At 35.0% G+C, this 14,653-nt stretch overlaps 4 protein-coding genes across 5 annotated transcripts; 2 read left to right on the top strand and 2 right to left on the bottom strand.

Annotated features, from left to right (window-relative positions):
• The first annotated feature begins 620 nt into the window (after positions 1–620).
• LOC106436495 (40S ribosomal protein S19, mitochondrial) lies at positions 621–2,236 on the top strand. Of its 2 annotated transcripts, none has more exons than XM_048736727.1 (5): positions 621–826; positions 1,082–1,188; positions 1,264–1,332; positions 1,440–1,546; positions 1,627–2,236. In XM_048736727.1, exons 2-5 carry the CDS (start codon positions 1,095–1,097, stop codon positions 1,978–1,980), a joined length of 624 nt encoding a protein of 207 aa, XP_048592684.1. In that variant the 5' UTR covers positions 621–826; positions 1,082–1,094; the 3' UTR covers positions 1,981–2,236. The 2 variants fall into 2 exon arrangements, with proteins under 2 accessions (XP_048592684.1, XP_048592688.1); XM_048736731.1 differs by having other exon boundaries at positions 623–820.
• A 2,611-nt stretch (positions 2,237–4,847) lies between these two features.
• LOC106436493 (adenosylhomocysteinase 2) lies at positions 4,848–7,006 on the top strand. The gene is made up of 2 exons (XM_013877457.3): positions 4,848–5,644; positions 5,989–7,006. Exons 1-2 carry the CDS (start codon positions 4,934–4,936, stop codon positions 6,733–6,735), a joined length of 1,458 nt encoding a protein of 485 aa, XP_013732911.1. The 5' UTR covers positions 4,848–4,933; the 3' UTR covers positions 6,736–7,006.
• Positions 6,770–8,132, bottom strand: LOC125576507 (protein RALF-like 24). The gene has a single exon (XM_048736736.1). It carries the CDS (start codon positions 8,089–8,091, stop codon positions 7,636–7,638), a length of 456 nt encoding a protein of 151 aa, XP_048592693.1. The 5' UTR covers positions 8,092–8,132; the 3' UTR covers positions 6,770–7,635.
• Positions 8,133–12,742: 4,610 nt separating this feature from the next.
• On the bottom strand, positions 12,743–14,653 carry LOC106386524 (probable glucan endo-1,3-beta-glucosidase A6). Its single transcript, XM_013826353.3, has 3 exons — positions 14,515–14,653; positions 13,087–14,433; positions 12,743–12,986 (listed from the first exon to the last, which is right to left on the bottom strand). Exons 1-3 carry the CDS (start codon positions 14,558–14,560, stop codon positions 12,949–12,951), a joined length of 1,431 nt encoding a protein of 476 aa, XP_013681807.2. The 5' UTR covers positions 14,561–14,653; the 3' UTR covers positions 12,743–12,948.

A 14,653-nucleotide genomic window follows, 5' to 3' on the forward strand; every position in this document is an offset into this window, starting at 1 on the left:
ATTTCCAGCAAAATCGCAAAAATGTTTTTCCACAAAATTGCATTTTTCACCAAAGCAGCAAAATAATGTTTTTTCGCTAAAACCACAAAAATGAATTTCTTGGCAAAACCACAAAATCACATTTTTTACGCCTAGTTCGTAAAATCTAATTTTCTGTCAAAACGGTTAAATCCCTCCAAAACCTAAAAAATCAAAATTTTCAAAATTTATTAAAATATAATAATTATTTTGTAATATAGTTTAGATTCTTTAGACATATTAATTCAAATAAAATAATTAATTGTTAATTATGTAAATCATGTCATTGTATTATTTTTATCCAATAATATTAAAATGATATTATAAAATTAGAAAACAAACAATTTAGCATTTAGATGATGTATCTAAATACAAATAAATAAATAAAAAGAACATATTTAGATGTAACATCCAAATGTTATGTTCAGATGCTTCATCTACATGCTGCAACCAAATACAAAGAAAAACTATGGCCTAAATTAAAAATTCATTTCTGACCCGGTCTACAATTTTGCAACCGTACTTAAACATTCACTTGTAAGCGAAGAGCCCAAATAGAGTATATGATTACAGAGATGAATAATGGGCGCATTTTTCAATGTGACGTCGTTCGGTGATCGCCAAAAATAAACCGGGAAACCAATTAAAAACGGGGGACACAGATCTGCTGGTTGAACCGGTTTGGTTAAAATCGCCACAAGCCCTAACGAGTTTGTTCTTGTTCTTGTTCTTGTTCTCTGCGACTACGGTCAAACCATCAGCAAAATCGACGACAAGGACGTGCTCAGCCATCGCTCTCCAGGTTTTGGTATCTTCTTCGTTTCTCTATAACCCTCGTTGTCTGGTCAAGTAGCTCATGTGTTGTCTTATTAAAAATTTAGATTCCAATGTCGGAATCAAACAAACTTGTTTCGATTGATGATACATATAATGAGTATCTGGATCTTTCGAGGTCTTAGTTGAAATTGTTGAAGAAGTTTTGTGGGTATATTGGAAAACTGCTTTGAGCTCAAAAGCATTTAGTGGACATGTTCTAATGATGGGGGTTTTTTATCATTTCCAGACATCTACAACAAATGTCTTTCTGCACCAAACTTGGGTTTTTACAAAACAGAAATGTTCCAATGCTCGCTTCACTCCGGTACATGTCCACAAAGCTTTTCATTGGTGGTATGTCTAACATTCTATTCACATAGTTATTGTCTTCGTATAACTGTTTTTTGATGTTTTGATAACTGTTCCTAGGCCTATCACCCGGAACTGACGACCACTCCTTGAAGGATGCTTTCTCTACCTTCAACGGAGTGACAGAGGGTAAAAACACCTGGATCTTGCTAGGATGATAGAGTGTGTTTTTGTTTGCTCTAGTTTATGTTTTAACCATTCAAGTATGTGTGGTCGTGTGTATTTGCTTTTTGCAGCAAGAGTCATGACTAACAAAGTGACTGGGAGGTCTAGAGGTTATGGGTTTGTTAACTTCATCAGTGAGGATTCTGCCAAGTCTGCTATTTCTGCTATGGATGGACAGGTTAGGATACAAAAAGAATCATAAAATCTAACTATTTTATGTAACTATCATATTAACTTGTTTTTTGGGTGATTAATTAGGAGTTGAATGGGTGTAACATCCATGTGAATGTTGCAAAAGAATGGCCAAGTTTGCCATTGTCTTTGGATCAGGGAGTTATAGAAGATGAGAAGAGAGGCAATAAGATGGTCAGCCGATCTGTATGGAAAGATCCATTCGTTGATGCGTTCTTGATGAAGAAGAAAAACGCAGCTCTGAACAGGAAGATATGGTCAAGGAGATCGACAATTCTACCAGAGTATGTTGATTCATCGGTGAGAATCTACAACGGCAAAACTCATGTTCGTTGTAAGATCACTGAGGGGAAAGTTGGGCATAAGTTTGGAGAGTTTGCGTTTACAAGAAAAGTAACCAAGCATCCTAGAGCAAAGTAAGTGTGGTTCTTGACAATGGCTTTGGTCAGCTTGAGATGAACCACAAACGATTCAATAAGAATACTGAGCAGGTAAGCTTTGAAGTCTATTTATCAGACTCTGAAGCTGTTCAAGTGTTTTCGATTCATGAAACCTGAGGAAACTTTTGTAACACTGTTGATCCTCCGAAGTGTTTTTGTAGTTGTTCATGATTCTTCTAGTGATGCGAAGTATGAGACATTTGATCCACTTTAAAGCAAAGATGGCCATTTACAAATTACAATGTGGAAGATCAATTTAAAATTCCATCGCTTTGCTAGTGCTAATTAACAAGATATAATCTATCTACGGGAGAATGTTGTTATTTAACAATGATTTTGGTCAAATATATCAATGTTTGAGTGGTACAATTTATAACAAGCAAAAATGATCAAATTACATCAGAATTAGTTCAAGTAGTTTGGGGATTTTTAACTATGTAATTATACAACTTCTTTCAGTAAAAAGTACCTCACCTCAGCAATATCATTGAAGGCTGCTACAAGCCTACAACTGATCGGGTCGCCATGTGAACATGCTCTATTTTCGTTAAGGTTTTGGTCGTACTTTTCTTCATGTTTCTTTCTTTTTAGTTTTTACTCTTTTTCTTTGGGAACACTTTTTAGTTTTTACTATCCTTTGGAGATTTTGGGTTTGTAATAGCTTTTATTTTTCTGTACATAACTCCATTTTTGGTTTATCTATAAATCTAACATTCTAAGAAACAAAACTTGTGTAATTAGTAGTTTCAGTTATTTTTTAAGTTAATCGTGTTATCAATTTACTTCCCATTTAATTAGTGTCTAAGTGGTGACCATTATAGAAACATTAGGAATGAATATAGAAAAAAATGCAGAGAAATAAAATTATATGAATGATAAAAAAAATTTATTCCTTATCAATTTTAGTGAGAGAAAAATTTGTTCTATATTATTTTAGAATAAAATGAATGAAAAAATGAAAAGGAAAAATTATTTCTTATAAATGGTAAAAAAAATTAAAAATAGTAAAGAATGCATTATTTCATTTCATTCTTTGGTTACCAGTTAAGCTTTTAAAAATAGAAAAAAGACAGTTTAATGTAGCAAATGAGTAACTGCTATTATGTAGATTTCTTCTGTTTTCGAGTGTGCATATTGTTGGTGTTGAAAGAGCCCACATCATTGTAGTATAGTTTTCTTTTTTGGGGCAGATGTTGTATATTAATTATTCTTTGCCACCTTATAAATCCAGTATTTTAAGAAATATATGTTTTACTTAGTTTCAAACTTTTAAAACATACTGCACTAACCAGCAAAAATTTGACATTTCAACAAGAAACGCGAAGAAGATTTAACTACAAAAAAACATTTAAACATAGTATGGGTAGTAAATGTGGAGTATAATCATGTTTAAAAGAAACTTTTGTGAATGTGGTAGTTGAGATTTGATATTATTCTCACGGAACCACGAATATGCCAAAGTTATTTTGGAATGCCAGTTATGGAGGGAGACTCATAATGCGTGGCCTTGGTACTTCTACGACATTAGATACGAACCACACAAAAAAAGTAGTAGTCAAGTTAATGTGTCCCTTGGTAGTCTTATTGGTTGCTTGAAATAGGAAATACAAGCAAAAACTCGAATATTTAATGAGTTCACCTTATTTTTGAGGGATTTTAAAGCCAGATCCACCGACGCTCTTCCACGAAACCGGTGCAGATACATATAAACGCTCAAGATATTTTGGCACCGACGCTAAAAATATCTTGGCTATGCTAGATTGCTAATAATCATTTACACACACACAGAACTATAAGTCTATAACTAAAGGTAAACTATAAGTCTATAACTAAAGGGGTTTGTTTGAAGAATATCTCACTAAAGATTATAAATTTGAATGTTTAGGTTCTTTTTAGAAGTCCTTATTACTCTTTCTCCTTCATCAGTTAAAACGTGCTATTAATTTAATGTTTTAAGATCTACCGCTAGGTATTTCTCTTGAAAGAGGCTTGCTAAAGCAAGGTTATCTTCTCACTTATTTCTCAAGCTTACCTTTATATAAGTCTCACACAATTAGATAACCTTTTAACTGTAGATCAATTGAATCCAATTATGTCTCCCAATACAGGAGACATAAGCAATATGATGGAATGTATTCAGGATCTTAATTTGCCCAAATTTTTACTTTTACTACAGTGATGAATCCAGTGATGAGTCGAGCAGTACGACCTATATAGCAAATATATTTCGAGACCCGATTTTAATACTATCATGCTGGCTGAACTTTTTTGCATCATTCACTGTTCTCAAATTTTACCATATATATACTACAGAAATTATGTCTCTAAAAATATCTTAGTTAGAGTTGAAATATAGTTTATAATTTGATTTATTTTTAGTTTTCCAATCTTTTGATTTTATGGATTTGCTTCTTTCAGTTTGATTTGATAAAATTTATGTATGATTTTATTTAAATTTAATCAAGTTAACTATTTCATGATGGTTTAGTGATGAATTCAACTATATATAAAAACATAGAACCATGCTTTGAATACATCAACTTAAACCAAAACCCAGCTAGAAGCCTAGAACAAACCAGCTTGAATACATCAACTTAAAGTCTTAAACCAAAACCCAGCTTGAACAAACAAGCTTGAATACATCAACTTACTACTAGTCGTACGGACCTATATATGTTTTCCATTAATTAATTGAATAAGTGTGTTTTCATAAGTGAAATCGAAAACAGAATTGCCACACTTTACGGAAAATCTAAAAAAGATGGAAAAGTCAAAATTCTTTTTTTACCAGATCCACCAAACTCTCTCCACAACTAATCTTAAGCCGTCCATCTAATCTCCCGCTTTTATCTATTTAACAACACTCGCTACCTTTCGTTTCTCCTCGCACACTCTGTTCCCATCTCCACATTCACAAAGAAACATTCAAAACAATGGCGTTGCTTGTAGAGAAGACGTCGAGTGGCCGTGAGTACAAGGTCAAGGACATGTCTCAGGCCGACTTCGGCCGTCTCGAGATCGAGCTCGCCGAGGTCGAAATGCCTGGTCTCGTCTCTTGCGTCACCGAGTTCGGACCATCTCAGCCGCTCAAAGGAGCAAGAATCACCGGCTCTCTCCACATGACCATCCAAACCGCTGTCCTCATCGAGACCTTAACCGCTCTCGGCGCAGAGGTCAGATGGTGCTCCTGCAACATCTTCTCCACCCAGGACCACGCCGCCGCCGCCATTGCCCGTGACTCCGCGGCCGTGTTCGCGTGGAAAGGGGAGACTCTCCAGGAGTACTGGTGGTGCACGGAGAGGGCTCTCGACTGGGGTCCTGGAGGTGGTCCCGACCTGATCGTCGACGACGGTGGTGACGCTACTCTCCTTATCCACGAAGGTGTTAAGGCTGAGGAGATCTTCGCCAAGACCGGTCAGCTCCCCGACCCGACTTCCACCGACAATCCTGAGTTTCAGATCGTGTTGTCGATCATCAAAGATGGTCTTCAGGTTGATCCCAAGAAGTACCACAAGATGAAGGAGAGATTGGTTGGTGTCTCTGAGGAGACCACCACTGGTGTTAAGAGGCTTTACCAGATGCAGGAGACTGGTGCTCTCTTGTTCCCTGCCATTAACGTCAATGACTCCGTCACCAAGAGCAAGGTATTGTTAAATAATAATTTTAAAAAATATCTTACTTAAGAGTTGAAAATTTAGTTTATAATTTGATTTATTTTTAGTTTTTCTAATGTTTTGATTTTATGGATTATAAAACTAAACTTAACAAAACATTTGTGATTTGCTTCTTTCAGTTTGGTTTGATAAATTTTCTGTATGATTTTATTTATATTGTCCATTATAGCTCTAGAAGACAAGATCTGACGTTTATAACATACAATGCCATGTTTCTATTACCAAACTGCGGTTGATTTTGTCATTTTTGTGCCATGCTTATTAGTTGTATCTTTCTGTGTTATCACTGATGATTGACTTTGACTTGTTTGCAGTTTGACAACTTGTATGGATGTCGCCACTCTCTCCCTGACGGTCTCATGAGAGCCACTGATGTCATGATCGCCGGAAAGGTCGCCGTTATCTGCGGTTACGGTGATGTCGGAAAGGGTTGTGCTGCAGCCATGAAAACCGCTGGTGCACGTGTGATCGTGACTGAGATCGATCCAATCTGTGCCCTTCAGGCTCTCATGGAAGGCCTTCAAGTTCTAACCCTTGAGGACGTCGTCTCTGAAGCTGACATCTTTTGCACCACCACTGGAAACAAAGACATCATCATGGTCGACCACATGAGGAAGATGAAGAACAACGCCATCGTCTGCAACATTGGTCACTTTGACAATGAAATCGACATGCAAGGGCTTGAGACTTACCCTGGTGTGAAACGCATCACCATCAAGCCACAGACTGATAGGTGGGTGTTCCCTGACACCAAGTCTGGCATCATTGTGTTAGCTGAGGGTCGTCTGATGAACTTGGGATGTGCCACTGGACACCCGAGTTTCGTGATGTCTTGCTCGTTCACCAACCAGGTGATTGCACAGCTTGAGCTCTGGAACGAGAAGTCAAGTGGGAAGTATGAGAAGAAGGTATATGTTTTGCCTAAACACTTGGATGAGAAGGTCGCTGCACTTCACTTGGGCAAGCTAGGTGCTAGACTCACCAAGCTCACCAAGGACCAATCTGACTACGTTAGCATACCCGTTGAAGGTCCCTACAAGCCTGTTAGCTACAGGTACTGAGAAGAAAAAAAAGAGGATCAAGCTATGGTTCTTCGTATGGTTTTATGATTTTACCATTTGGTTATAATCCAAATGGCAATTGTTTGAGTTGGTTCGGGTCTGGTCTGGTTGGGGAAATATGAGATATTGGTCTTCTTATGAAGTTGATCAAATATTGGTATCAATAAGGGGTTGTTGTTCTTTGGTTTTGAGAGGCTGTTTTATGTTTTGTTTTGTTTTTCCTTTTTTAATTTTATATAATCTCAAGATAATTTAATTATGTTTTACACTATGGTTAGGCTTATTTTTGATTGTTTATAATTTTTTTTAAAAATGATTCAAGAGTTATCAAAATCTCATAAAACTATTGAAAACTTTTAAACATCATCCAAAAAAACATCCATAATTATAAACTCAAGACTCAGCTGAAACTCTATTAAGTTTGATGGAGAGAACCTAATAGTCAGGTTCTTGAACTTGGCAAGAACGACCAAACCAAGCTTTCTAATTCAAAGAGAGAAAACAAATTATTTACAAATTATTTTGCAGCATATGCATTCATATCAATTGCTAGTCGTCTCCAGTCAACAAAGATCTCAATTCAATCTAGAAATTTAATTCTCCCACAAGAATCATTTTAATTATTCACAGACCCTGCCAGAAATTTCTGACTTTGGTCCATGAACCCCTAAAACAAGCTTTAAGAACTTCAACTTTATCGATCTTTCCATCTATCAATCCACTTAACAATTCTAGTCAGTTATTTCACCATTGATTACATAAAAACTATATAACCCTTCTGCTGTAAACAACAACATTACAAAAGAGATACTATTAAACTTGCCTTGCTCAGCCTTAGAGAGACCATATCAAACTCATAATCAAGAACCGCATTTTATAGATAAGCGGAAAAAAATGTTTTCAGGTCTTGATGTCGCTAGTGTCTCTAGCACACCTTGTAATGACGTTGCATCCTCGGCTGTAAGAATTGGCTTGTCCTGAGCGACAAGCGTAGTAGGAAGCACCAGGTTTCTGACAAGGAACCATGTCTCTCTTTAGAGTTCCGTAGCTTATGTACTGTTTCCGCATCATCATTACTCTCCGACTTATCTCCGATGGCATCATCTCCTCTCCTTCTTCCCCGATTACGCCGTTCCGGTCGAGCATTGCGTCGACTTCTTTAGTGACCGACGAAACTGTAGCCTCGACGGCGATCGAGAGAAGGGTCTGAAGGAAAAGTATGGATAAGTAAACGAGAGCTAAGGATCTCGACATGTCGGTGTGGGAAAGTTTTGGTAGATGTGGTGAGCGCTGCGTTACAACTCCCAAGTAGCTAGCTCTTGTGGTTAAACCGGTCGGTTGAGATATAGGTAGCATCTAAGTCTGAACTCTGAACTGTAACGTCAAGTATTTAATTAATCAAATATACACACATATATATATTATGTTATTTCAGTGGAATTCTCTCCAATTTTCTTAGTTATTGTGGTCCACTAACAAACACTTAGTTCGTGTTCAAAAAAAAAAAAAACAAACACTTAGTTCCTTGTGTTGAATTCATGATTAATTTGTTGTTTTCCTTTTCAATTATAATATAAATAAATATTTGTTTAATATCCTAAACTTTCTTTTTAGATCGTTATACAAGAGAACATTTATTAAATCAACATGTTTATGTAGTGAGATTATTAAAATAACCCAATAGTTCAGTTTTTTTTTTAAATTCGTATGGAACAAAAATATACTGATAATAATCTAGAGGGTTACTTATTATGATTAATATGTGGGGCTTTGAGTAAAGAGATAATTAAGGCGTTGGTGTTATTGCCACCTAACAAGTTCAACAACCCAACTATATCTTGATGAGCTGTTTTCATTGACCCACATGCTCAGCTTTATGTTTCGCTTCACACCAAAGCATCACTTGATTCACTTCATTGCTTAAAACAAAAGATAAAAAATCATAATAATGTAATATCATCAACTTTGAAAGTTACCATTTTCAGCAGGGCCTTTTCATTGGTAAATTTTCTTTGTGAATGAATCTTTGGTATCGTAATAGGAAAAATAAAGTAAATCACAGAATCATTTGCTCGGATAAGAAGGAAAGAGAGACAGAAGAAATGTTTGTTTTTCCTCTTGCTAGCAAAAGAAAATAAATACTATAGTGTCATAGCTTTGGGATTTTTGTATGCTGAAAACTGATAATTTATTTATATATATATATATATATATATGAAGGTTCACTATTTTATTATCAACATAATGTTTAAACACATTTTAGGATTTGATTTTGTAGTACACTTGTATAGATCCAATTACAATATCGTGTAGAACAAGTTATGGACAGGTTGTGGATTTGGTTTATGATGGGCCATTAAGCCATTCACTCAAGCGGACATATTAACATGTTAAGGATCACATCAAAATAAAAATTGGACATAGATAACATATAAATAATGTGTCCATCCCTTTATTTTAAATCAGAAAGCCATAAAATTTTAACATAGCAAACCAAATTGGCCGTTGCAGTTTTCTCCTACTGATAGTACTACAAGTGGTGCGAGTTAGGTTTTATAACTTTAAGATGGTACAAAATATCTCATAGGACTTTAGGGGAGTCAAAGGAATATATCAGCTCTTTACATGCAGCTTCATAGCTTGAACTAGGCAATGGATTATCTATTGATATCAGTTTATTGAACATGTCAACAACAGGTAACAAACAGGGCCGGCTTAATATATACAAGGGCCAGGCCCGTCTCAATGATCATTTAGACCTTGGGCTGAAAAAATATTAGGGCCTTTTTTTAAGGAAAAGAAAAATAATTGGACCCTTTTATGTAAAAATAATAAAAATTAAAAAAAAAAATTGGGCCTAATCTAACCTTAAAAATTAGAAAAAATTATAATCGACCCTGTGCAAATGCACTCCCAGCACAGGGTCAGAGCCGAGCCTGACAAGGGTCCTTGGACAAAAAAAGTTATAAAGCCCTACAGTAAGTTAATTTGTTAACGCTGGTAAAAATTCCTTTATGACTCGAGCATCAAACATTTATATATATATTCTCTTAGATAATTTAACTAGAAAAAAATGTGATTAAACGTTTTAATACTGTTCAAATCTAAATCAGATATGCTAATGAAGACAATTAGGACCCTTAATATTGTAAGATTTGAATCGGATCCGGGGCGGTCACACCGTCCGCACTCTCTATTGAGCCGGCACTGGTAACAAATTTTGAAAATAAACCTATAAAAGCATTTTCCCTATCATAAAATCAACTCAACACCCTAAGAGCATCAGTAGTAGGAATCCCTCACATAGTACTTGTCCAGGAAGGAAGCAGGAGAAGCACCAGCTTCCGGACTTCTTTAAGATAAATAAATATATGCCTTTGTTTTTATAAAGTTTTCATTAGTTCAACCGGCAAAATAGGTTCCGGCAATTTCTAAGTTGCTGTTCATGGGTTTGAACCTATGCAGCTACCTTTTTCTTCCTTATTTTTTCTAAATTATTTCGATCCAATTATTTTTAAAGCTTCCGGTCCAAATGTCTTTTACAAATTTCAGGGAAATGATGAGAGATTTTTTCCACTTATCATCTAGCAAGTGATTAGAATTTATTTTTATTTTAAGTTTATTTATTTAACTAATTTATGATTATTAAATGATGAAAGAGCAAATTAGCTCAATATACTGAAAAGAATGGGATACCATTGAATTGAGGGAAAATGGTAATGATGAGGGAAAAAAATTGAAGGGAAATAGGGTATGGAGTGCAAATAGAGGGGAAGTTGTGTGTAGGGAGTACAAATTCTCATGATGAAATAATATGGGAAGAGACTTACCCACTGCTACTAAACGATGAAATTAACAACAGTGAGCAATTGCTGTAAGTTAAATCTGATTTAGTGCTCAGCTGAACTTGACCAGCCCAAAAGTTAAATAAACCTCAGCAGATAGTATTTAGTTATTTACTCAGGTTGCTTTTTTTTTTGTTCACTTCTAAAATAAAAAATAAATTTGAGAAAATAATTAATAAAAAATAAATAATAAATAAACCTCAGCAGATAGTATTTAGTTATAAACCTTAACTTCTAAAATAAAAGATCAATTTAATATGGAGAAAATGACCATAATAGTCCTTTTTGTTTCAAATTTTATGATTTTGATTTTTGATTTTTTAAAATTTGCAACCATTTCCTCAAAATTCCACCCTTTTATTCTAAACCATAAGTCTAGATTAGTTAACTCTACGATATAAATGTATTTTTACTCTTTAATAAAACTTTTTTGATCATTTTTCTCACTGAGAGATATTTTAATGACAATAACTTAAAAATGGCTATCATAGAGAATTTTATATATTGTATATTTATTTATTCTAATTTTCTTTATTTTATATCAAATGAGAATATGACGATAGATGTTTACTTATTATTGTTTAATGTATTATTTCTATTCTTTATATTGTATATTTACTTATTATTTTTTTTTAATATTGATATTTACTTATTATTTTTTTATAGTAATAATTCCACGTGGCTTCTTTCGGAAGAAATATTTTTTGTTGATGTGGACGCTCTGTGTAGCCTCAAAATGTCTCTTTTATTAGTATATATATACATTAGTTTTTTTTGTTTTTTTTTTTGGATTTTTAAAGCTAAAACCCCTCAACTAAATTTGTTTTGGATAAAAACTCTCAAACTAAGTATTTACTGAAAAAGCTCTTAAACTAACTTTATTTAATGAATTAAACCATAACAAGTCATAATTACCATTACTACCAGTAAATCTTTGGTTTAGGGGTTAGTTAAAGGGTTTTACCATTAAAATAAAATCAAAATCAAAATTTTATAATATTATCTAAAAATTAGTAACTTAAATTTTCAAAATTAGCATTTTTAATTTGTTTCTGTAAATATATGAGTTGGATGTGTTTTTAACATCAACATTATATATGTATAAATTAAAAATGAAATAACCGAGAAAATACAATAAAATTATATAAAGAATTTAGACGCAATAAAACTTTCTTCCCTAACTTTCGGATCATGCATATTCTAAGAGCATTCAAAACTATGGCGTACAAGTTTGCACGTGGTGCGAGGAGTTCTCCTTCAGCTATATTATATGTCGATTCAATACTTTCGGTTTGGCTTTCTGAATCGCGCGGTCTAGTTACTTAGTTCTCGCTTATGTTGTAAAAAAAAGTTACTAATTATTAAATATTAGTATAAAATTTTGAATTTTTTGGTTTTAAAAAATTTTAATGGTAACACCGTCTCAACTATGTTTAATTAATGTAGAAATCCCTAAACTAAAGATTTATCGGTAGTAATGGTAATTATGACCTGCTAGGTTTAATTCATTAAATAATGTTAGTTTGGGAGTTTTTTTGTTAAGTACTTAGTTTAGGGGTTTTTACCCAAAAAAACTTAGTTGAAGGGTTTTAACATTAAAAATCCTTTTATTTTCAATATAACTATTCGTCTAATTGACCTTTTTAAATATAGCCAATTCTCCAAATAGGTCATTTTAAGTTTTTGTCATAAAATAGCTTTCAAAGAGGAAAATGACCAAATTTTTTTTTTTTGTTTTTAAATTTTTTATTTTTTTTTATTTTTTAAAAAATTGGAAACCCTATCCTGAAAATCCTACCCCTTAATTCTAAACCCTAAGTCTAGATTGGTTAATCATAGGGTATAAATATATTTTTACTCTTTAATAAAAGTTTTTTGGATTATTTTCTTCTTTAAATACTATTTTGTGAAAATAAACTAAAAATAGATATTCTAAGAAAATTCTCTTCAAATATCCACAAACCGAAAAGGAATATATTTAATTTTAGTTATGATGTTAATAAAATGTATGCTAAGCCAAAATTAGTGTAGTTCCCGAAATGGTGACTGTATAGAGTATACGTGATTTGGTTCAATTGGTTCTTTTGACATAAAATGTAATATCATTTCCTCACTATTTTCCTCAAACGCATTAATATATTACTAGATAGAAACATGAGAAATGATGCAAGCTTCACTTTAAAATATTTAGCTAGTAACAATATTTTTCATTGTTTATTCGATCTTCCTCAACAATAGGAAACAAGAAGTACAAACTTGGAATAGTAAGGAAATTAAAAATTACTAAGAACAAGATTGATTTAATACGAATGATCCAGCTTTTGATCCTTCTCCAATATACGCTTTAATTTTGACTCTTGAGGAGGTCTTACAGGGTAACGCTAGGGAACTTGCATTGTTCATTTCCTGTAGAAAATAGTCATTACAATCACAGAGTATTTAAATTATTAAGAAATGATTATTTATTTTCTTATTAGACAAGAATTATAAGTTAATAAAAGCTTACCTGGGTTGGTCGTGGTCTCACGCGCCAAGCCGTTGAAGTAGCACTGGGAGCTTTGGTTCCGGAACTGAGCCCAGTACGAGCTAAATGCATAGCTTGCGTGCCAAGTAACCGAAACTGGTGCGTAACACTCTCTTCCCGGTGCCAAAGCTGCACATGTGGCATTGCTTCTTCCACAAGCAAAGTCAAGCGCCTGCCCTAACTCCGTCTCGTTAGCTCCTTCTACCGCCACACACCACACGTTGCCCTTGAACGGAACATTGTTATTTGGTTTAGGCAACGAACCAAGACTAGAAACCGGTCTTGTCCCACTCAAATCAATATCGTAGATCTGTGTACCGTCAGGATTCAAAATTCCCCAATGCCTCTCTGTTCCTGAACCGGGTTTCCGGTTTTCATTGAATAATGAGAACAAAAACGTCGGTATTGGTGAACCGCGTCTAGCTGGTGTACCGAGTGGCGGGTTAGCAGTCATCTTCTTGATCAAATTCCGGTTATAAGTTGCGGCATTGAAAATGTTGGCTCCGGTTTCGTCGATATCGCCGGAGTTAGGCCACCCGGTTTCAGAGATTGCAAGACGGACGTTGGGGTAACCGAGCTTGGTCATCGCGAAGATAACCGAATCGAGCATCTGGTCTAATAGATTGGTGTAAACCAAACCGGTTTGGGGATCGGTATAAGTTGAATTCGATTCGAATAGAGCGAAATCCAAATGGTTGTTAACCGGATCAGTGGACCAAGGGAAGTAAGGGTAGACATCAAGGAAGAAGAAAGAGTTTGTTCCGTTGAGAAACTTCAGCAACGGTAACATCACCGGAGCGGCGACTTCTTCCCGGAATGTTCCATTGGACGGAGGAAAACTCGACCGGAGAACATCCATGGCGAGTGGTGTTCCGACTTTGATGTTGTGAATGCCTCTTGCTCTAAGAGAGTTCACCATCTTACGCATGGCCGGGACAAGGTTCGCCCATATTTGCTTGTCTTGGTCGGAGTTGTAGCTGAGAATTTCGTTTCCGACAAGGACGAACCGGATTCTTGTTTGTGGGTAGTGAGGAAGGACGTTGGTGTTGACCCAGTTGTCTGCGGCCGCTTGTTCGGCACCGATGGAAATGATTTGGTTGTTAGGGACCATGATTGTGACGTAGAGATTGGTCTGAGAGAGGAGCATTAGGGTTTCTTGATCGGCGTCGTAAAGCTTAACGTGGCCTGCTTTAATAGACTTGACGAGGTTGATTGATTGGTAAGGAGATGGGAGATTGTTACCTAATCTTCCGTAGTTTATACCAATCCTGCTTGCAAGTGATAACAATGTTTTGTTGTTCTGTGGACCAATTGCGTAGCTACATGAACCTGTAAGAAGACGACAAGAGTATGGTAAGTGAAAGTGTCTCTGGTCATCGAATCATAATGTATAAGTGCGAGGAGACTTACTTGAAAGGGCAACGAGAGTGAAAATGAACAGAGCAAAAAAAGCCATTGGAGACAAAATGTTGTTGATAGGAGAGGGATGAGATGATTTTGGGATGAAGGAGAAGAGATTTGTTGAAGCGGGTATTTAAGAGGATATTAA

This window comes from Brassica napus, chromosome A1 (assembly GCF_020379485.1).
Source record: "Brassica napus cultivar Da-Ae chromosome A1, Da-Ae, whole genome shotgun sequence".
NCBI classification, from domain to species: domain Eukaryota; kingdom Viridiplantae; phylum Streptophyta; class Magnoliopsida; order Brassicales; family Brassicaceae; genus Brassica; species Brassica napus.

Bases quoted from the DNA above. Each gene is read 5' to 3' on its own strand.
- LOC106436495 (XM_048736727.1), top strand. From the start codon at position 1,095: ATGTCTTTCTGCACCAAACTTGGGTTTTTACAAAACAGAAATGTTCCA. The intron at 1,333-1,439 runs GTAAAAACACCT...TGCTTTTTGCAG, and splicing joins CTTCAACGGAGTGACAGAGG to CAAGAGTCATGACTAACAAA. The intron at 1,547-1,626 runs GTTAGGATACAA...GTGATTAATTAG, and splicing joins TTTCTGCTATGGATGGACAG to GAGTTGAATGGGTGTAACAT.
- LOC106436493 (XM_013877457.3), top strand. From the start codon at position 4,934: ATGGCGTTGCTTGTAGAGAAGACGTCGAGTGGCCGTGAGTACAAGGTC. The intron at 5,645-5,988 runs GTATTGTTAAAT...ACTTGTTTGCAG, and splicing joins ACTCCGTCACCAAGAGCAAG to TTTGACAACTTGTATGGATG.
- LOC125576507 (XM_048736736.1), bottom strand. From the start codon at position 8,091: ATGCTACCTATATCTCAACCGACCGGTTTAACCACAAGAGCTAGCTAC.
- LOC106386524 (XM_013826353.3), bottom strand. From the start codon at position 14,560: ATGGCTTTTTTTGCTCTGTTCATTTTCACTCTCGTTGCCCTTTCAA. The intron at 14,434-14,514 runs GTAAGTCTCCTC...GTCTTCTTACAG, and splicing joins CACTCTCGTTGCCCTTTCAA to GTTCATGTAGCTACGCAATT. The intron at 12,987-13,086 runs GTAAGCTTTTAT...TATTTTCTACAG, and splicing joins TGAGACCACGACCAACCCAG to GAAATGAACAATGCAAGTTC.